Genomic DNA, 21,736 nt, shown 5'->3' on the forward strand with positions numbered 1-21,736 from the left:
TTCAGGTACTCCACGGACTCTGATGGAAATATGGAAGTTGCCAGGTAGGGGGGTAAAGGTGTGTGGTGAGAGACCATGTAAGAGAGATCATTGCATTAGTACCTGTTCCATCAGGAGCAATATGCCTCCATCCTAAGCATTCTCCCTACTGACTGGGAAGAAGTCTGGGGAGAATGCACTGGACACCCAATAAGCAGCATGGGTCATAGGCAAAGAAGGAGAAAGGAGAGAAAGCTGCTTTCCTAGGACATAGGTGAATGCTTTTTGGCCTTCTTCCACTTAGGCCAATATTTAATCCATTGCTTTGAGGACCTACAGACAGAGAAATTATATGCATCCAAACACCCCTCGCCTTGCATACTTTCCTGTTCAACCACATTTACTTACAGGACAATCATTGTTCATTCAAAATAGCAGTCTAAATTAAAATTAAAATAGAACAGTCAGTCATAGACAGAAATACAGAAAAAAGTTTCAAGCAGTCGCAAGTGTTAATCATAGCGGAAATATTTGCCGTCGATAATGGCCAAAGATAAAGATGTTTGTAGATACTAGAAGAGTGGATGGTCGACAGCACATCTACTTCCCACCAACTGACTACAGTAATCCCTCGATTATCTCCATTCACCTTATGTCACTTGACATTGTGGAGGGCCCCTAGCACCACAATACATGCATATACTGTGATAAAAAAAAACTGCTCTGATGGTTGGCAATGCTGCCTGGGCAGAAAGAAATGTTGATAATACTGCTTACAGGCATAAACAGGCTGAGAAAGGGTTATGGGGGATAAGAGACCAGGAAAACAGTTTGGGGGAGGCACTGCTATGTGGAAGTGTTAATAATGCTGCGTAGAGGCAAACGCAGTCAAGAGAAAGGGTTATTGGGTAGGTGGAAGGCTGCGGAAGGAGTTTCCAGGGCAAGGGTTGAGGTGAGAAGGCTGTATGGGATGGGACTTCTGGAGAGCTTTCATGATTGTTATTGGCTTAACAGCATGACAACAATTGACACATCATCATGTGTCACTTTATCACATTTAATTGGCTGATATGGATATGTTATCAGTTCAGCAGCATATAGTAGAAGGTACATGGGTGGGTAAGCACTCCTTGCTATTAGCGGAAACAGCTGTGTCATTACACGGTGGTTTTTTTGCTTCAAATGGCTGCTTGAGTATGCATCATGGTAACATCATAAAAATTTCCATCTCTTATTGCTACACTCAAGGAGTATCAGTGCACTTTATAGCAAAACGTGTTCCTCTCGTTTGTCCAGATCTTCGTCAGCTCTCTCTAATCATCCACAAAACGGGTGGTTTGACAAAAGTGTGGTGTGATGCTTCCCCTCATTCTGTTGCTTTTATTGTGGTGCCTGTACCATTGCAGATGCTGTTAGTTCTGTGTGGTGCTGTGTATTCTCTGTATGGTCCTACTTCATCCTAAGAGGTTGAGGAAGGTGCTGACCCTTCAGAAGAAGCTTAAAGTTGACAGGAGAATCAAGGCAGGATGGTCCATGGGGCATATAATGGGGAAGTATAGCATAGCCCAGTCAACCTTTCAGGATATCATGAATGCCAAGGACAAGCTGAAGAAGTACATGATGGACTTGGGGAAGAAGACATTGAGAAGCCAGGGCTGGAGATTGAACAGTCGACCTTGATCTGTTTTGTCAGCAACGGGCAGCTGGTGCAAGTGTGCAGTGCTGAGTTGAAGGTTGCAGCTACAAAGTTCACAGGCATGCATGAGGTTACATACTGACTTTAAACAGACCTGAAGGTTGGCCATTTTGGTTCAAGATTCGCCATGGGATTTTTAACAAGACTATTGGCAAAGCTTTGGATGCTTCCAAGGAGGAATAGAGGAACTTTGGCAGACATTGCAAAACTTGATGAAAAAAGGCTTTGTTTTGCATCAAATTTACAATGCTGACAAATCTGGTCTATTCTGTTTGCTCTTTACCCACTAACACCTTGGCTGATGAGAAGACTTTACCCAGTCAAAAGCTTTCAAAGCAACACGTTTATGCTTTATATGCAGATGCTTCTGGTAGCCATTGTTGAAAACCAGTATTAGTTGGACATGCCAAGCAATCACATGTGCCTGTGTGGATTGATAGATAATCTCCCAATGATTTGGTATCATGCTGCAAGGGCTTGGTTCATATCCAAGAGCATTTCCAATTGGTTCCATAATCACTTTTGTAAGGAGGTTGTTTGTCATCAGGAACAGGACCTTGGCATTGCTAAACATCTTGTGACGGCTTTGCTTTTTGACCATGCGAATGTGTAATCACAACCCAGTTGGTTGACGAAGGTTGTACTAGGGTCATGATTTTGCCTCTTTATATGACTACACTCATTCAACCAGTGGATCACAGTGGTATTGTTGCAGTGAAACACCTATACTTGGAGGAAATTCCTTGAGGAGGTGATGGTGTTCAAGGATGAGTAGGGAGAAGAAGCAAGACTTTGATGCCTGGGGGAAACAGACACAGGAGAATCTTCGAGGTTACTTAATTAATTCTGCCATCTATAACTACACAGATGCTTGGAAGGACATCCTGTGCAGACCCTGGAGCATGCTTGGAACAGCATACTGAAGGGAGAAGACGGCATGATGGACTTCCATGAGTTGTAAGTCGATGACTTACATGCTCAGCTCAATGAAGGGAGGCGATGACATTCCAACAGATGATGTACAGGAGTGGCTGGATGATGACAAGTGGCAACCCTGGCTTCCAACTGTTATCCAACAGAGTTAGCTGCTGCTGGTGAGACGGAGGAGGGAGCCCCTGAAGAAGACAATGACAAGGCTGTTTCACAACCATTGCCTTTTTATAAACATTTGGATGGTCTTTGACACATTCATCGATACAGTGGAGAATCCCAACATTGGCCAGGGCAACTTCCCCAGGGTGTTGGAGAATTTTTAAGAAGTTCGAGAAATGAGACAGATGGTGAAGAAGCAGAACAGTCGTTTCTTTTGTCAGAACACCCTCTGCATCTTCAAGCCTCTTCAGATCCCAAGCCCATCACCACCCACTTCAGTAACATGGTCACTCAACTCAGAAATGCAGGCAAGCACATCGACACTATTATTAATGTGCAAAGTCCGTTCAGCAAAGAATGACATGGCAATGCCAAGTTTCAAAAGCCATGACTCTCCAGGCACCTCTACCTCTCTTCCAATCAGTTCGCTGCTTAATGTCTCCCAAGTCACAGGGAGTACAAGATGTACAAGACCACTAAAACATACTGGTGCTGGAGGAGGGGAGGAAAGGAGGAGGAGGAGGAGGAGGAGGAGGAGGAGGACTTTGTAAATGTAAACCTCCTCACAAGTTTTTAAGTTATGCTGTTATTAGCAGTTTCATCAGTGCACACAGGTAAGTGAGAGAGAAGAGTTTTATTTTAAATTTTAGTGTTGTATTTTTTAATATATTTAGTTTTCATAATCAATCAATCAGCAGACAAGAAAAACAGAGACATGTGATATATGGTAGTGTACTGTAAATACAATACACCTACAGTATTATGTGTTGGGTAAGAGAGAGAGAGAGCTTTTTTTTTTGCATATTGGGTAAGAGAGAGAGAGAGCTTTTTTTTTTTTGCATAATGTATTTTTTAATATGGTTATTGTGTTTTAGTAGAATAAGAAAATAAACCCATTATATAGTAGTATACTGTACATACAGCATGCCTACTGTATTGTGTGTTGTGTACAAGTGAGAAACAGAGGTTTGCTTTTTTAGGTTTGCTTTTTTTGTTTTTAATGTATTTTTAATTTTTTTTTTTTTGTGAGAAACAGAGGTTTGCTTTTTTTGTTTTTAATGTATTAATTTTTTTTTTTGCATGTTTTTCCTATACAGTACATTACAATATTGCTAAAACAGTAAACAATAACATAATGTACTGTATATACAGTACACCTATCTTATTGTGTATGGGAGAGAAAAAGGGTGCTTTTTTTTTGCAAGTGTATTTATGGTATATCTTGTTACAAACACAGGAAAAGATGAAAAATTGGCTCTTCATCAAGCTTTCAGTTTAAAGTGCAATAGTTGCTGTTTATAAGCATATTAAAATTTTAGTGTTTACAGTTATGTATAAGCATATTTAGTGTTAACCGTTACATGCAGTATTGACAAGGTTAGGGAGGAAGGTTACGAAGTTGTTGTTATATGTCTGAAGTGTTTTGTTTGCCATATCAAGAAATAACCATTATCTGGCAGAGCCTTGGCTCTCTTGATATGGCTATAGAAGAGATTACTGTACTTTGTTGACAAGTTTCAGCATCCTGTGCTATAAGTAGATGGTTTTCATTCTTATTGAAACAAAGAAATTAAAGAAAATCAATTAAAAACTTGTATTTGCCTTTTTATTTACAGGGCTTTCATTGTCTCGGCCAAACTTCCCAGAGCAGTAGATAGAACTATAGCATTGTGTAATTTACATTTTTGCTTATTTCCATATTCTGCATGCTTGTGGTACATTGTTGCAACATAATCTGCTTCTGTGGTTCAAGAATTAAAACATCTCCAAAAATTACACTCGAGTTCTATTTTGAGAAAGATCAGTTGTGTGAGGTCAGTCAAGGTGACCACTGATTTCTGGGATAGCTTATCCAAGGAGTAATTCAAGCTGACTACTATTAAAAGGTACAATCTTGAATGGTGACAGCTATGCGTTCTGAATTCCTTTGGAGTAAGAGACTTATCAAATTGATGCTTAGATAGCAACTTTGGGAAAAATGTTGAGCAGTGTAACAATCTTCCAGCACATAGTACAAAGTTGATGAGGCTCTTAACTGCTTATGTGGAGCAAATTGCTTTAATACCCTATGCTTTGAACTTAACCTGCAGATATTCTTAGGGAAATAAATTAATTTTAACTTGTTTATTCTAGGAATCACTGTTGAAAAATAGCTCAAATAAAATTTACACAAAAAAATTAATTTGTTTATTGTAGAAGCTTTTTCATCAAATAAGTACAATATAAAAAGTTAATAAAATATATTTACAGTTTTGAGAATGTCACATGAAATTACATACAATGTCAAAGTGAAATTTACAGAGGTTTAGAGATAAAAATCACTTTCATATGCAGAAAAAATTATATCATGAATAAGTAGAATAAATGATTTTATTACAATTTCACATTACATATATACAAACATTTCACGGTACTAAATATGTGTAAGGCACAGTCTTGCTTAACATCATGCATAAAATGCAATTTTCTAACTCAAAATTTATATTTACAATTAGGATGTTTGTTCATTCCTAAATTGATATGTAGATGTTCTAAAAGTATTCCTTAAAAATCTAGTTAAAGAAATTTCATGTAAATACATAAACTGATCCATCACGAAAGATCATGTAACTGCAACATTATGATCCACCTTCAGGACAATTACGACGATCATGACCCTCTTCACCACAGGCACCACACTTCCGTTTCCAACCTGTGGATCCTGTGTCTCTTTGTCTTGTGCCTCCTCTACCACCTCCAAATCCTGAAAAGTGTGTGAATGTTAATTAGCTCCTCAAATTTTAATATAACTGTGCATACCAGGGAGTAGAAAATGACAAATTTTTAAGTAATTTGTATTTTTCCTAACATACAAACCTGAGGTCTTTACGTAAGGGATTTACTTTCAGTGCAAGCTGGAGCTGGGCATTTAACTAAAAAGTAGGTGGATATTGGTAGTTGGCTACTGATGGTAGGTAAGGAATCTCCAGCCATCCAGTTGGTACACATTCACTTTACCTTTTGGCCCAGGAAGCAGAATGAGGGGTGGCTAGAGATGGGCCATTTATGTAAAGACCTCAGATTTGTATGGTAGGGAAAATACAAATTACTTAAAAATTTGTCATTTGTTCCTACGCGCATACAAACCTTCAGTCTTCACATAGGGAAGACTTACCTTCTTGGTGGGAGGATCCTGAGCAAATCTCTGAACTAACTGGTAGTTTGCCTCACCTGAGGGCTCTTGGGAGGAATCTGAGCAAATCTCTGAACTTGCTGGTAGTTCGCCTCACTTGGGGGCTCTTTCCTAGTCATGATCTGTTGAACATGTGTGATGTTCAACTGCCTGACTTCTGGGCCTTTCGAATAAATGGAATGTAACATCATTGATTCGAATGATAGGCTTTGATGAACCCATATTGTCGGGACAATAAAGCTGAAGATACCAATGGGTCTGTTTATTGTCAGTCCCTCTCTCCCCTTGCTAGATTATAGACAGGATACTCAGTTATCTAGAACACCTACAAGCATGCCCATGCAGCATGTGACAGTTTGCTAACTGTCCCTTGGAAGGGTATCAAAGAGAAGGTAGGAGGCCAGTTCCACACACATCCCCTCTTTTGCAGCTGTACACCTTAGGCGAGATGCCACCTGTCCTCAAGAGCTGGGTGAGCTGCATGACTGTTGAGCAGCAACCACAGACCCCAAGGAAAAAGAGTCCAAGGATCTATGGGCAATGAACCATAGGTAAAAAGGAAGCGAATGTGGTCTGTTGTGACCACATTCTAAGCTTGGGGCAGACCAATGCCCCTGACTTTATGAAATCTTACCTGGAATGTGTTGTTGTCCACCACGCCAGCTGTGGAGTGCGTCCATTTGATCATTACATAAAGTCAAAAGAAATGGAGCTCTTAGACACCACTTCTTAGCTGAGCCAGAATTAATAACAACTAAGTTGTAGGCACCTTGTCTGCAGGTGAAGTCCTTAAGTGGTAACGCAAAAGGCCTTCAGATACTTGGTAGCCTTTAGGGTCCTGAGAAATGGAATGCTCATACCCTGTTGATCACCCAGTGAATCAGGCAGAACGATGGAAAGTCGTAAGCTCAAGACTTCAATCATGGATTCGAAAGACATCTCCTAGATGCCAACAGCATCTGGAGTTCCCAGGAGGTCACCTATCCAAGTACTGACTAGCCCCAATGTTGATAACCATGGCTGTGAAAGACGCTCTCCTAGACACCAACAGCAAGACAGGTCACTGGTATGGTCATGAAATGCCCACAGTCCGGAAAGACAGAGCCGAGTAGTAACAGCTTCAGTGTGTTGAGACTGAAGGACTGACCCGACCATCTTCCTAAATCGAATAATCCTTTTGGAATGTCAAGGTGTCAGGGCCAATTGTCACTAACACTGACCCTAGTGACCGAACTTGTCTGTCATACATCCATCTTCCCTGGGATGTGTCTGGTTGACTGCTGTCCTATGTGTGCTACTGCAAACCCGTGAACCTGCATTGTCAACTGAGATGAAAGGACATCCCCACCTCTTGTTGACTATGGAACTACCATGGTACCGTTCCTTTACACTACCATGTAATGCCTATCCTCAGATCCTGAGGCTTGAAGAGCTAGGAAGATTCAGGTTATTGAGATGCAGATTAGGTCTGGTTAGGCTAGGTTTAGTTTAGGCTAGGCTAGGTTGGGTCAAGCACCCAACCCAACTTAGCCCTTTTGAAGTGCAGGTGACTACCTGCGTTATGATACTATGAGGCACGAAGTTCCAGGACACTGAAGTATAGGTTGGGTTAGGATAGGCTAGGATTAGTATAATGACATTCCAATGAGATACTTGTCATCCAACCAATGGGCTAAGTCCTGTCTCACTTCTCTTGACAGAGGAAGGTAAGGAATGGGGAGACCTTTGTTGAAGACCAGGACCCCTTCAATCTCACTACGTGAAAGGAGGAGGAGGAGAAACTGCCTATGAAGAACCAGCCTCTGCAGTGACGACAGCTGACCCATTAGGGCTTGCAACTGCTGAGCTGGTTGTCCCTGCTGAGACAAGGACAACCTTCCTGCCACATCTATTAGCCTTACAGATGCTTATTCTTGCTTGGGTGAGAGATCGGACTTCTCTGGAACATGCAACTCTCAGGCTGAGAAAAAATCCGAGAAGTCTGCCCTGTCCTAGAGATGCTTAAACATCAGGAGAAGTATCCTGCATGCACGTCCTAGTCGAAGTCAAGGTGAAGAGTCAAATGAAAAACTTGGGGAGAGGTTGAAGCATACAACAGATACAGGCATGGAGCCATCTTCTCTGAAGAGGTACGAAGTCTCCCCGGAAATGAAGCAGAGGAACTTGCTGAAAGGTTGATGGTTAAAGTATTCAGAAATACTCTTCCTTCAGACTCAACAAAGGAATCAAGTCTGACTCCTTAGTGGTTGCAAGTACTGAGCATGTTGTTTCTGTCTTGAACCAAGGCTGTTGAAACTGGCCAGGGAAGAAATAATCTATGACTCATTTCTAATTACTGGGCACCTTCTCTACAAGAGAGGGATGATTGTAGAAACTGGGAACTGGATTGTACAAATTCCACAACATATTCATACAGTATAACCTTTAACTTCCCCGCAGAGGAAACATCAACAAGCCAGAACACATTTGTGGACATGGACCGGATGGTTAATGAAGAGTGGTAGGAACTCAAAGGGAAGTTGATATCCTACCAAAGGACATCTACTACCCAGATTTCAGTCACTGAAAATGATCCTCAAGTCTAATTGCACTCCCTACCGGTGGCCAAATGTGGGGAGGAAAGCAGTCTTAGCATCTTACTCCTATTTCTTACCCTTGCTTCCTTTTGAAAGGGATGCCTTCCAAAGGGACCAAAGAAATCATTGACACCTCTCGAATCTATTGCAAAACTTGGTTGTACGATGGCCAGTGGCTAAAACAGATTCCAGAATGTATCATTCTGAGCGTGACTCGAAAAAGAGGATCGACCCTAGCTCTGACGCTTCTACCTGGCACACTCTTGGTTCCCTGTGTACCCCCATAAATGGACAGTACTGATAAGTCTCAAACACGTTACAAAACCTTCGAATGATTCCAGTCGACGTTACAACTGAGTCATCGAGAGACATGGCCAAAGAGGGAGGCATAGAATACATTCAAGCCGATCTGAAGACCAAAGAACTGAAGGTAGATGAAGGCTACAGATGATCTGTGGAAAGGAGACAACACTGTACACGTCCCAAAGAACAGTCATATAACGTGGCTGTGAAAAAAGCTGCTGTGAGGGAAGCGGTCCCAGTCTCGAGAATGGGGACAGGGGACATCCCTTGTATGTTGGGAATGGTCTCAGTCAGGCGAGGGAGGCTGAAACTGCCCCTCAGACACAATGATAGGAATGGTCTCGATCAGGCAAGGATGGCCGAAGTTGTCCCTCAGACATGACATCATCTCCTGTAGGGCCACTGGTTCATCATCTCATGGCTGTGGCCTACGTCTTCATCCTATGAAAGCACCTGCTGAATAATGCAACTCCCCACTCTTGAGGAAGTCAGAAAGGTACAGAGATCCGAAGAAACCCATGCTTTCAAGACTGGAATCATCCTAACTACAGAAGAGATTCTAAAACCAAGGTTGATTAGGAACAATTAGACCTTTACATATGGGATTACTTTCCCATATGTAAAAACCGAGGCTTTGTATATGTGTAGGAACAACCAAAGTTGAGTAGGAACAAATTAATTAAATTTCCTATCCTACCTGTATAATGTCGAAGAACCCATGGATGAACACAGTCATGAAAGGATGACTATTGTAAGGGTTTGGGAGAACAATCCAGTTCACTTGGACATGGTTGTTACTGGAAACAGATGTTGGCTGCTCTAGGAAGATTTCTGTCGAAGTCATCCAATGGTTTCACTTGGATGTGACTGCTGCAAAATCACGGACATGAGCGGGAGAAAGAAAGCAAGACATGCCCACTATTCCACACGAACATGGGTGGGTGCTGTGTGTCAGATGTTAACGGAAGCACTGTCAATGCCTGACCATGGAGGTAGAATCGCTCTGTAAGGTGATCTTGTTCACCAGGGGACTCTTCTTGAAAGGAAGAGCGGAGGTGCTGCCCCGCAGTGCCATGGAGATGATGTTGATCTTGATCACAACCTCGTGGAATGGGGAAGGGGAGATTACAGATGTTCCCATGGATGTCTGCCAACCATCCATGCAATCATTGTGGCAGGAAATGTTCTTTGAAGGGCAATCCATCCACTATGAAACATTCACATGAAAAAGGAAAATACTCTCACAAGAGCCATCTTATTCTTCTCTAAACCTCCTTGTGAATGTTCCTGGGGCTTGAACCAGATGGAAACATCCATGTACTTCAATGTTCACTCAGGGAAATGTGAAGGAATGAGGAAACATCCATGTACTTCACACTCACTCAGGCTATGGGAAGGTAGAAAACAGCTAAAACAACCAGAAAGAGTTGTAACTCAGTTGTGCAACAATTGTAGAAAGGACATGGTAGTGCAAAAATCTGCATGAACATGCTGGAGAGCGAATCTTAGGCTAAGAATGTTCAGGTGAACTGCAGCAATGTCAAAAAAGTTTTGGCCCTGCAAGGTTGTGGCAAGGCAAGGCTACAGCTGCCTACTCAGGGCCTCTCTTCCTCCTCATACAATGTGAAGCAAAAACATGGTCATGCAACATTGCACAGCTGCAAATTCTTCCTTCCTTGGAAAGTGTATATGTTCAGCTTAGGCATCTGGAAAACTGAGTCAGCATCGCTGAAAACGGCAACCAGGAACTGTTCTCAAAGGAAAAATGCAGGGAAGAGAAGTCCAAGTACACTAGGAACTACTCTGGCACTGAAGGAATGCTCTTCTCATGTCCTAAAGGACAATGGAAGGAAGGGGAAAGAAGACTATCTGGGCAGAAGCAGCACTGACGGCAGACGTACAGATGGGGGAGGTACATCTAGGGAAGACATGGTTGTGGCCTACAGCAAAAGACGAAGGAAAAGGCTCGACTCAGCAAATCCAACGTTGAAAGCTTGGCTGGGGGGGAGGGGGTGTGAAGCAGCTCTTGAAGCTATGACACAGCAATGCAGCACACACACACACACCCAAACCAAAATCGACTAGCTGAACTTGGCTCATTGCCTGTCACTCTGATGGTGAGTCAACTTCCTCCAGTCACTATGTATTCTTCCACCCATTGTCTCTTGAAAGGTAGGAAAGAAGACAGAGAAACTGCAATACAGCATATGATGACAAAAAAGAGCAAGGGAGGCTAAGAAACTTCATCAAGGAAAGCTTCCCAGGATGAAGGGAAGGAGCTTAGAAAACCCCCTCCAACAGAGCAAGAACGGTAGACAGGCTAGCTACTGGTCTTGGAGAAGACTTCCCAAATTCAGTAACTCTGTCTAAAGGTCCTGCAACATCAATCTCCACTTCTTTCTCGTGTCAAGGGAGAATCCATGCTGGAAGGCAAGCAGAGGTCTCATACGACAGGTTACAAAACCACCATACTGTAGCAAGAGAACCCTCCTCCATCTCAGTGCTGCTTGAATTCTACACCATCTGAAAGACTAAAAACTTACAACATTCCGAGTAATTTTGTAGCTAAAAGAAAAACTGCTTGTTCAGAGAGAATACACTTCAGAGCAAACAGAAAAAAAATGAGAATAAGAATGTTTGATAAAACGAGGTTGAGAAGACATCTAAAAATAGAATGGTTGGTGGTGAGAGACAGGCCTCTCTCGTTGGGTGCGTAATAGAAAAAAAGATATAATAGAAAAATAGAACAAACACCAAGGCTAGGTAAGACCAAGCTGGGTTTGCATTATACTGAAAGGCAAAACCAAGTTAGAGAATTAAAGAAAAAGGCTCATAGGCTAAAACGTGAGTTGATAACTACAAAGCATAACTGTGTAGGATTAACTATGCTGCAAGAAAGAGCAAAAATAACAAAATGTAACAGAATACTGTATAACTTGTTTCATTATTTCAAAATGGGCAAAATACCCCAAAACAAAAGTATATAAAAAAAAGAAATGAGTCAAATGGCAGGCAGCAAAAGAGACCTATCTTTCTCAGATGCAGCCAAAAGGTAAAGTGGATTGTACCAACTGGATGGCCAGGGATTCCTCCCCCACCATCCGTAGCCAACTACCAATATCCACCTTGTTTTTAGTTAACCCTTAAACGCCTACTGGACGTCATACGTCGACTAAAATTGTCTGTTGGGTGCCAAGTGAGTAAACCAAAAATTTCAACCTTCGGTTCTTAGCCAAATGGTCGAAAAACGCAATTGTAAGCTAAAACTCTTACATTCTAGTAATATTCAATCATGTACCTTCATTTTACAACAAATTGGAAGTCTCTAGCACAATATTTCGATTTATGCTGAATTTTTGAAAAAACTTTTCCTTCAAATTTCAGAAATTCTTTACAGTGGTCTAAAGTTTTAAAAAAATGTGTGCAATTTCTAAAAATACAACAAAATACAACCCATGGTTTTATCAGTTTGGAAGACATCTAAAAATAACTGTATGGTTTGGTCAACTTTTGGACTGAAATGGTAAAAAAACAGGCCTCTCTTACATTCTAGTAATATTTAATCAACCTTCATTTTGAAAAAAGATATAATATTTAAAAAAAAACAGAATCAAAAATTCTTTCACCAAATGTTTGCTTTATATTTGTCGTTACATAAAGTTTTATATATGGAAATGCTTTCATGGGTTTCATTTGTAGTTTTGAAATAGTTTCAATAAACCAAGTTAACCTTCGAACTTTTAACTCGACCGAAAATGGTAAAAACGCAATTAAAGCTAAAACTCTTACATTCTAGTAATATTCAATCATGTACCTTCATTTTGCAACAAACTAAAACAATATTTCGATTTATGGTTAATTTCTGAAAAAAAAAAAAAAAAATTTTTCCATAGCATAACTGTTTGTCGTTTACATTAGTCGTTACATAAACTTTATATATGAAAATAACTTTCATGCAACAAAAATAGCTCATGGTTGTAGCAAAAATATTTTCACAAAATGTAACTGCCAAAATTTCAACCTTCGAATACTGTATAAAAAACTTGTTTACATTATAATTTCAAAATTCATTTTGGGCAAAAATTGGAAGTCTCTAGTACAATATTTCAAAACAAAATGATGTCAAATGGCAGGCATCAAAAATTCTTTCATCACGAGACCGTTTTATATTAGTGACATAAACTTTTATATATGAAAATGTGCGCAATTTCAAATACAACAGGTAAAACTCATGGTTGTAGCTTTATCAGTTTTGAAATATTTTCATATAAATCAACTGATAAATAGAAAAATTCGACTTTTCGGTCAACTTTCCTCCGGTCGAAAACTGCAATTGTAAGCTAAAACACTTACAGTCTAGTAATATTCAATCAATTAGCTTCATTTTTCAACAAACCTTGTTTTTAGTTTTTTAAAAAACTTTTTACGGCCAGCTTCAGCATCATTTTGTGATAATATTTTCTGTGTGTTGCTTTGAAAGTTTTACAATTTGTTATATACCAAAATCATCGCAATGTTGTATAAAAGAAAAAAAAAAATAACCCGTTAGCTTTAACCATTTTGTTTTGTATAAAATTAAATTTTTTGTGTCATATATTTCAATATTTATATATGATAATGATATTTTTTCAAATAAAACTGAAAAAAGGAGCCAAAAATAACTCTTAATCTTAAAAACTAAGCTGTGATTTTTTGAAAAAAAAAAAAACAACAACTAACTACGAGTATACACCCAGTTACCTTAAATGAATGAGATGAAATAAATAAAGACCGAAGGTTTGTAAACGTGTAGGAACAAATAACTGTATATAACTAACAGCATGATACAGTATACACCCAGTTATCTGAATGAGATGAAATAAATTCATAATTCTCATTATAATCTCTTGAAATCATTCTTGTGAATGGAATGTCAGTTCTTTCCATCTATGTGTATATCACTAAGACAGGTTTTATGTGAAACCAAAAGAACTCAAATTCATGGAAAAACAACTACAAAAATCCTGAATATTGTTTTTGTACTTGACTAAAATATGAACCATTAGGAAATTTAGCTGCCACATCTTACCAGTGTCAGTAGAATAATTTCCATATCCACTCTGTTGTTCACCCTCTATTTCATCAGCCCACTTGAAAAATCTGCACTGAACATTACGTTCTTTTATACACGCATAAAATTCACGTCCTTTATTAGGTCCTTCTTTCTGGACAGTTAATCTGAAAACGATTAATACATTATCAGTACACAAACTTATTACTGTAGCACAACTACAAATAAAGGCCATGAATTATTTATGGACAATTTTCAAAGAAAAGCTGGTAGTATCTTTATTCAGTTCTTAATGCTACTAAAGTCTGAATCTGCTACTTGAAAGGGAGATTTCAGTGTGCATTTTCACAGTAAATGTAATACTCTAATGTACTTGAGTGTAAAGAGCAGGAAAGAACCAGAGCTTTACAGGTGGTTGTTCCCTAGTGATCATGGTGCTGAAAAATAAAAAACTGTATTTGTTGTGAAGCCAACACAGGTCAATTGCAACTTGGGAAGAGCATTCAAAGTATCAAGATTCAAGGGCATTATGGCTTAGTTAACTTGTGAATTATAAAATAATTAAAATACATTACATAATGTAAATTGTGAATTGTACATTTTACAAACTTCAACTACTTCAGTACTGAAGTAATTTTAATGTTATTGCTATGTGGTACTGTGCTTTGTACTAGAGTTTAAATTTCTTTAGTCCTTGTTTAATGAGTGGAAAATATACGTTGCTTTGCATTAATCTACATAATCATAGCAAATTATCAAAAAGAACCTATTTAGAGAAAAGCATAAGTAAAAACATCTGGCATAATTTTACAAAGATTTTCAAATAGGTCAGCCTACTATGCTGGAACTGTTTAATTCAAAAGGTTCTGTGTGTTAATTCTGTGTAATGTGCCTTTCTATATAGATACTTATTCTAGAAAGACGAGTATTTTTTTTTTATTAAATTTCTTGTGATATAAGTTAGGCTATACCATATATTAATACTGAAAAATTTTCCATTGTTTCCATTACAATATTTTGAATATTTTATCCAGGTTTTTCTGGAGATGATAATGGTATCATCTTCATGTTTTTCATGGCTGGTAGTTCTGAAGTAAAATAGGATATTGTCTAAGAATACCTAAGGAATAAGGAAATATTTTGAAGAAATGATGGATAAACTTTCAATTTTACTGTTTTTGCAGAACAGACATCATATATTTATTCCTATGGGAATAGAAACTGTCAGCTTTTATAAAGAAATACCTTTTAGCGGGAACTGGAAACCAGCTGAAATCTGGTAAAAAGGTGGCTAACAAGTGGAGGTGAAGCCATGATTGCAACAGTATCCATCGCTCACCAAGTAGTGCACTCATTTTTCTTTCAGCTGTGATAGGGAACAGACTTGCTGCAGTTTACTATCGACTGGTAGTTGAGAAATTGGATTTTGGATGATTATTCTTGCATTGTTATTCTCTTGTTTAATAACATCTGCTGTTGCCTTGCTTCTTGAGTTTTATTCCCACTGATAAAAACTATACACCATAACTGCAAAGTCATGACTACCTTGTGGGCTATTATGTCTCCAGTAAATACTTGACTTCTCTAGTTAATTTTGTTGCAAGTGAATTTCTTGTTTTAGGCTTATTACTAGAAAGTTTGGGATTTGCTGTGGTTCATTAATAGATATTTCACTCTCTGACTTCTAGTATACCAATAATGAAGTTAATCAGCAGATGTGTCATTCTCTGACACACACACATACATATATAATGTGCTTATAATATTGATTTTTAAGATGCCCACAAGGCTTAGTCAGTAAGGAAGTTCCTGTGGTAGTTTGGTCTACCAAGGAAAAGGTAGTACTTGTGTCAAGGCCTTTCTAATTTGACTGAGTAGAGGAACAAAGCCTTCACAATTCCTGAAGTTACTGATGATTATGGTGGTCTTGGCTTTACTGACTGCTGCATTAGGAAGGGTTTCCTGATTGCAGTAGTCCTTCTTGGGGAGATTCCTATGATGGATGTGACTTAGTCTTTGGTGCCTGACTTGACCAGCCTTGCAGTGCAAGACAAGTAAGGATAGCAGAGGGAAGAGCCACTACTGCTCTTCTTCGTTGTACACCTCCACCTTAAACCTCACCCTCTTTCTTTGTGCAGGTGAGCAACGAGAAAGGGGAAGTCTAGTCCTTGTGTAAGAAGTCTTGGTAGGTTTTTTCAATTGTTCTCTCCTTTGGGGGAAGGCAGGGGTGCAAGGTCACTGGCAATGATTGGCTTTCCCTGGGGGTTAGCACCATGGTACCAGCCTGCTAAGACTCAAGGTCTGCTCCAGTCTCATCTCTTGGTGAGCTCTCTGGCTCACATTGAATTAAGGCTATTTGGCTCATTTGCCTAGTGCAGGAGTCATCCCATCTCACTGCAACTCTTTGGAGTCATGCAGAAAGGGGTTTGTGCAACCTGCAAAGTGAGGGGTGTTGCAGCCTGTTTGCTAGGTGCATACATGGTCTGTGCATCAGGTTTACCGCTGGCAATGGGGTGTATTGTTCTCTATCTATGGGCAGATGGTCATTATGGACAGGTGAACCAAGTGACTCTTCTCACTGCGGCTCCTCGGGGTCAACAGAAGGGTTTGTGCAATACAATCGGTAAGGGGTTCATGTGTCCCATTTACTGGTCATGGATCTCTTGAAAACCACACTGAAGTGGCAATTCTCAGATTTTATTTTCCTCACTGTGGGCCAAATATCCTTGGGAAGCAACTACGGCTTTGTTCTATCAGTCTCATATACGAAGTTGATCTTCTGGTATACAATGAAGGCACTTCCTGGACTTGTAGCCATAGTCACAGTTAGAGTGTGGTGTTTGGAGAAGGTCAACGCCCTGATCCTGTTTCTCTGGATCTCTTGCCAACTGCACCGAAGTGGCAATTCTCAGAGTTTATTTTGCTTGCTGTGGTCCAAATATCCTAGGGAGGCAACTAAGGTTTTGTTCTACCCTTCAGTCATATATGGAGTTGACCTTCTGGGTATACACTGAAGGCACTTCCTGGGCTTGTTGCCATAGTCACATTTAGTGTGGTGTTTGGAGAAGGTCAATGCCCTGATCTATGGGTTGGGAAGTGTCTTCATCTCCAGTAGACTGTGCAAACTTCTTTCACCCCAGGTGTTTGTACCACTGGTGGCAGAAGTGACTCCTTTGGCACTAGTTGAACCAGCCCATGGGCTCTTATTGATCTCCCATTCTTAGAAGCTATGCCAGAACATTCACCGCAATTATGATCATTACTATATTCAAATAGTTTAACTAGACCACTGAGCTTATTATCAGCTCTCATAGGGCTGGCCCGAAGGGTTAGAATGAAACGGAATACCAGGTCTAGGCCATAAGCCAAGCACTGGGACCAAACATCTGTGTGGTGATGAATGAAAATTAAATTTTGAAAAAACATGTACATGTGCTTTAACACTGGAAACATTCATGTTTCTATCTGCACAATTAAAAAAATATGAGTAATGATAAAAATATGATTTTTAAAATTCATATTTTTTAAAAATTCATTAAACACCCTAAGGGTTGTTGTATTTTCATTACTGTATTTACTTGTTAATTTTTATATTTTAATAAATTCAATTACAGTTCTTCATGGATATTAAAATGGGAGTAATTGAAAATGTTGAAGATTATGACAAAATTTTACTGGTCAATTTATTTCCAAAACTTGATAACCCTGTTGGTTATATTTTGGGAATTCATACAACTCATGTTTAACTGTTATTGTCACTTTGTATTCTGAGCATTTGGGAGCAGGGTTGTGTGGGCTGTTCATTATTGTCACTTTCTATTCTGAGCATTTGGGAGCAGGGTTATGTGGGCTGTTCATTAAATGTCCATGTGTTGGGTGCCAAGTGGATGAATAGTCTAAAGAGTCTATGCTAAAACTCTTACATTCTAAATATTCAGTCATTTACCTTCGAATAAATTGAATTAACAATATTTCAATTTATGTGTGTCTGTTTGATATGAACATCTCAGAAATGATTTGTTTAATGTTTGCAGATTCTTGGAAAAACTTATATGAAAATGTGCATTTATTTTTTCAATAAAAATGTGCGCTGTACAATACAACAAAAAAAAAAAACTCATGGTTGTAGCAGTTTTGAAATATTTTCTATAAATCAGATAAATAGAAAAAAATTCGACTTTTCGGTTCTGTTCAAAAACTGAATTGTAAGCACACTTACAGTCTAGTAATATTCAATCAATTAGCTTCATTTTTCAAAATCGTTGTATTTCGATGGAAATAATCATTTTTAAATCCGAAAATTCATGTCAAAAATTTTCTCTGTGCTGCTTTAATCGTTTTACAATTTTAATATATCAAAATCATCGCAATGAGTATCTTGAAAAAAAAAATAACGTTAGCTTCAACGTTTATCTGCCAGAAAAAAAATACTTGAAAAATTTTTTTTCGCTGTCATAACTTTCAATATTTATATATGATAATGATATTTTTTTCATTTCCCATTTTGCATACTAAACTTCAGGAATAAGCTCCAGAACCTACTGCGGAAATGCAAAAGGCTCGGCACGGAAAATGTGTCAAAAAGTCCCCAAAAAATGTTTATGTTTGATGCCTATTCTTTGAAAGTCCAATTTTCAATACTGTACAGGTAGTCTCCTTTACGTTTTTTTCTGAATTTTTGTATGGAAGTATTAAAACCAAGAGAATCTGATACATATTTCCTCTAAAATTTTTTGCCTCCGAAATTATTCTTCCCCCATTTTCACGTTAGAACCTACTGCTTCTGTTATGAATTTTACAGCTTTTTTGTTGTATACAAGGTTTTAGTGTATCAATTTCTATAAGTAACTCTTTTGGTTGTAATTTTTTGTTGTTGTATACAGGTTTTCTTCATTTTTTGTAAATTTCCTTCTAATATCAGTAATGTTTTATTAATTTTTCCATTCAAACAATCTAGTCATCTCCCTACTGAGTGTTTTAGTTTCAACAATTCTGACAACTATCTGACCACCATGTAACTTTGTTTGGTTGGATGACATTTTGACTTTGTATTGTCTTATCTGCCTCTTATTCTAAGAAACTGACAAAAAATATATTAGTTTCATTATGATCTTGTACATATTTGAAAGGTGAAATATTCCTGGTGTGCTATAGGGAAATGATCACTAGTGTATAAGTCATCAACTGAGTTCCCATCTAGTCTGTCTACAATATCTGATGAACATATAGTTAAGTCTTACCAAAGAAAATGTTCCATGTATTTTTGAATGTGCTGATTTCATTATCATTTATACAGCACATATCATTTAAATCTATAAATTCTTCTATTGTACTTCCTATTTTATTTGGCTCCAATTTCCCAACTACCAGTCGACAGTGAACTGCAGCACGTCTGTTCTCTATCACAGCTGAAAGAAAAATGAGTGCAATACTTTGTGAGTGATGGATACTCCTGCAATCATGGCTCATCTCCACTTGTTAGCCACCTTTTTACCAGTTTTCAGCTGGTTTCCAGTTCCCGCTAAAAGGTACTTCTTTATAAAAGCTGATAATTTCTATTCCCATAGGAATAAATGTATGATGTCTGTTCTGCAAAAAACAATAAAACTGAAAGTTTATCCATCATTTCTTCAAAATATTTCCTAATTCCTAAGGTGTTCTTAGACAATATCCTATTTTACTTCAGAGCTACCATCCATGAAAAACATGATGATGATACCATTATCATCCCCAGTAAAACCTGCCTGAAAATGCCAAGATCCTTGTGATGACTTGAAAAGCAGTGGCTGAACCAAACAATGGATTCTGAATTAGAACATCCCAAGCCAATTCCTAGTTGCATGTGAATGTACAGAAAACATAGTTTCAATCTTGAATGGTACAGAAAACATATTTTCAATCTTCCATGCCAAAAGTTGCCTTTGAAAATTGATGAAATGCTGCCACTCTTCCCATTCATGAAGCTCTGCTTAAGATACATAAATCTGTTAATAATTAATTAGTTTGTGGGTTAAACAATACAAGTTTCATGGAAACCAACAATAGGTAGGTAATTATAACATCAACTTGCTGTTTAGAATTCCTAACCGCCTCATCAACAATAATGACAAATAAGGACTGCATGAAATATTTATAGATGTGCTTCCAAATTACATATTTTGGTAAAAAAAAAAAAAAAAAAAAAATGTAGAACCCCAAAACATATCCACTTAATTAGTCCTTAAACAAAATTAATCACAAACCTTTTAGCTGCAATACCACAGTTACACTGGACACTGTCCTCATAAGTTGATCCACCACCAAAACCTGCAGATAAAACACCATAATCTTGAAACAGTTGCTAATAGTACAAAATATATTTAAATATAAAATACTTATTTGCCTATTACTGCCATTAAACTATTCAAATTGAAGTAATTGATGAGAACACTCATGTACCTAAAAGTAATGGGAAGTGCTCTTGGAACAAGGACCACCTCTTTCATTTGTTACAATTTTATTACTAATCAATAGGGCTGTGACTTGGCCATTCCTCTGAGGTACTGATAAGGAATAAAATAACTGCATTACATTATGCTAATACTGTACTATGTATTAATTTGTTCTAGAATACCAAATTGTTTTTTAAAATCTGTTGAATATGCAATTAATTGTAAAAAACACTTTTTCACCTCCCTTTTTTCTACAGAAAATACGTTCTCCTGTGTAAGCTACTTGTTTATGAGAAAGTTTTGTATTCCATGCTGATAACCCTATTCAGACGATGTTCAAGTCTGGCCAGCCTGCAAGTTAATATATGCAGTAGGTTTGGTAGGTCTTCAGCTGACGAATCAATTAACTCTTCATGCACAAACTGTGTTCTTAGTGGAAAGGAAGTCTAACAGTATTCCCTCACAATCCCCTATTATCCACATAAGTACTATCTGCAATTTTGCATGCATCTTCATCCCTCCCAAAAAAAACATGGATGCATACACAGTTATTAAAATGAATAAACAGCCTACTGTTTGGTTTACATTGTGCAGGCAAATAAGAAAAAAAAAACTGGCAGCAATGCTGTTAACAGTTCATACAGCACACTGAGAGAGGGGTATTTTGTGGGATGAACCAAGGTAATTTCATGGGGGAGGGGGGACCTTCATCTGCTTTGGAGTTTTCATGACTATTATTGACTAAAAAACATAATTTTGTTTATTGCCTTTGAGTGAATGATAGAGATGTGTCATGACCATGTCACACAAGTTTTGTTCTCTCCTTTGCTGCTTGTGTGTATATCTGTTTTGTAAATTATGCTACTTGAAAGATCACCCCAGACAGTGTCAGAAAATTTATGAGTGCTTGAATTTGCAAGCATAGTGTAAAAAAAACATAAATGTTAAATATAAAAAAATAACATATTTCCCAGCATCAAACATGCTCTGACCTTGATGATGCACCCCACTTTTGACTAGCAAAATTTTGAAAATGAACAAAAGCTGGCAACACTCACAAGTTAATTGCTTTGTTTTGGTTGGTGAGCTGCACACATATGAATGCATCAACACATTGAGGAAATGTGAATTCAGCTGGTATAGCATGTTGATTATAATTTTTCACTTCATTTACTCTAAGGCCTTTTTAAGTTTTCAAGTTCTTTGATTTTAATATTAAATTAGCTCTTCTTAAGTTGATGTACCAGCAAACTAAAAAAAATTGAACAGATTATGAAAAAATCTCTCAATTATTCAGATTAATAGAGCCAAGGCCCTATTAGATAATGGTGAGAAAACTCACATATGGGTGTAAAATGGAAACTCCATACCCTTACTCCCCCTACTTTGTCAGTACTGCAAAAGGGTAAACACTTCTAAACAGCAACCATCACACTA

At 38.2% G+C, this 21,736-nt stretch overlaps 1 protein-coding gene and 1 long non-coding RNA gene across 2 annotated transcripts in view; one reads left to right on the top strand and one right to left on the bottom strand.

The window, feature by feature from the left end:
- LOC136833753 (uncharacterized) overlaps positions 1-15,448 on the top strand; it is a 104,787-nt gene extending 89,339 nt beyond the window's left edge. Inside the window, exon 3 of the long non-coding RNA XR_010851579.1 lies at positions 15,053-15,448. This is a non-coding gene — a long non-coding RNA (uncharacterized lncRNA). The remainder of the gene's footprint in view (positions 1-15,052) is intronic.
- The window catches only part of Top3alpha (topoisomerase 3-alpha), a 91,408-nt gene continuing 73,719 nt past the window's right edge, over positions 4,048-21,736 (bottom strand). The window contains exons 15-17 of the mRNA XM_067095973.1: positions 20,111-20,174; positions 13,887-14,035; positions 4,048-5,510 (exon numbers count right to left, since the gene is read on the bottom strand). Coding sequence (XP_066952074.1) covers positions 5,386-5,510; positions 13,887-14,035; positions 20,111-20,174 — 338 coding nt within the window. The 3' untranslated portion in view covers positions 4,048-5,385. The remainder of the gene's footprint in view (positions 5,511-13,886; positions 14,036-20,110; positions 20,175-21,736) is intronic.

Source organism: Macrobrachium rosenbergii, chromosome 52 (assembly GCF_040412425.1).
Source record: "Macrobrachium rosenbergii isolate ZJJX-2024 chromosome 52, ASM4041242v1, whole genome shotgun sequence".
Taxonomy (NCBI): domain Eukaryota; kingdom Metazoa; phylum Arthropoda; class Malacostraca; order Decapoda; family Palaemonidae; genus Macrobrachium; species Macrobrachium rosenbergii.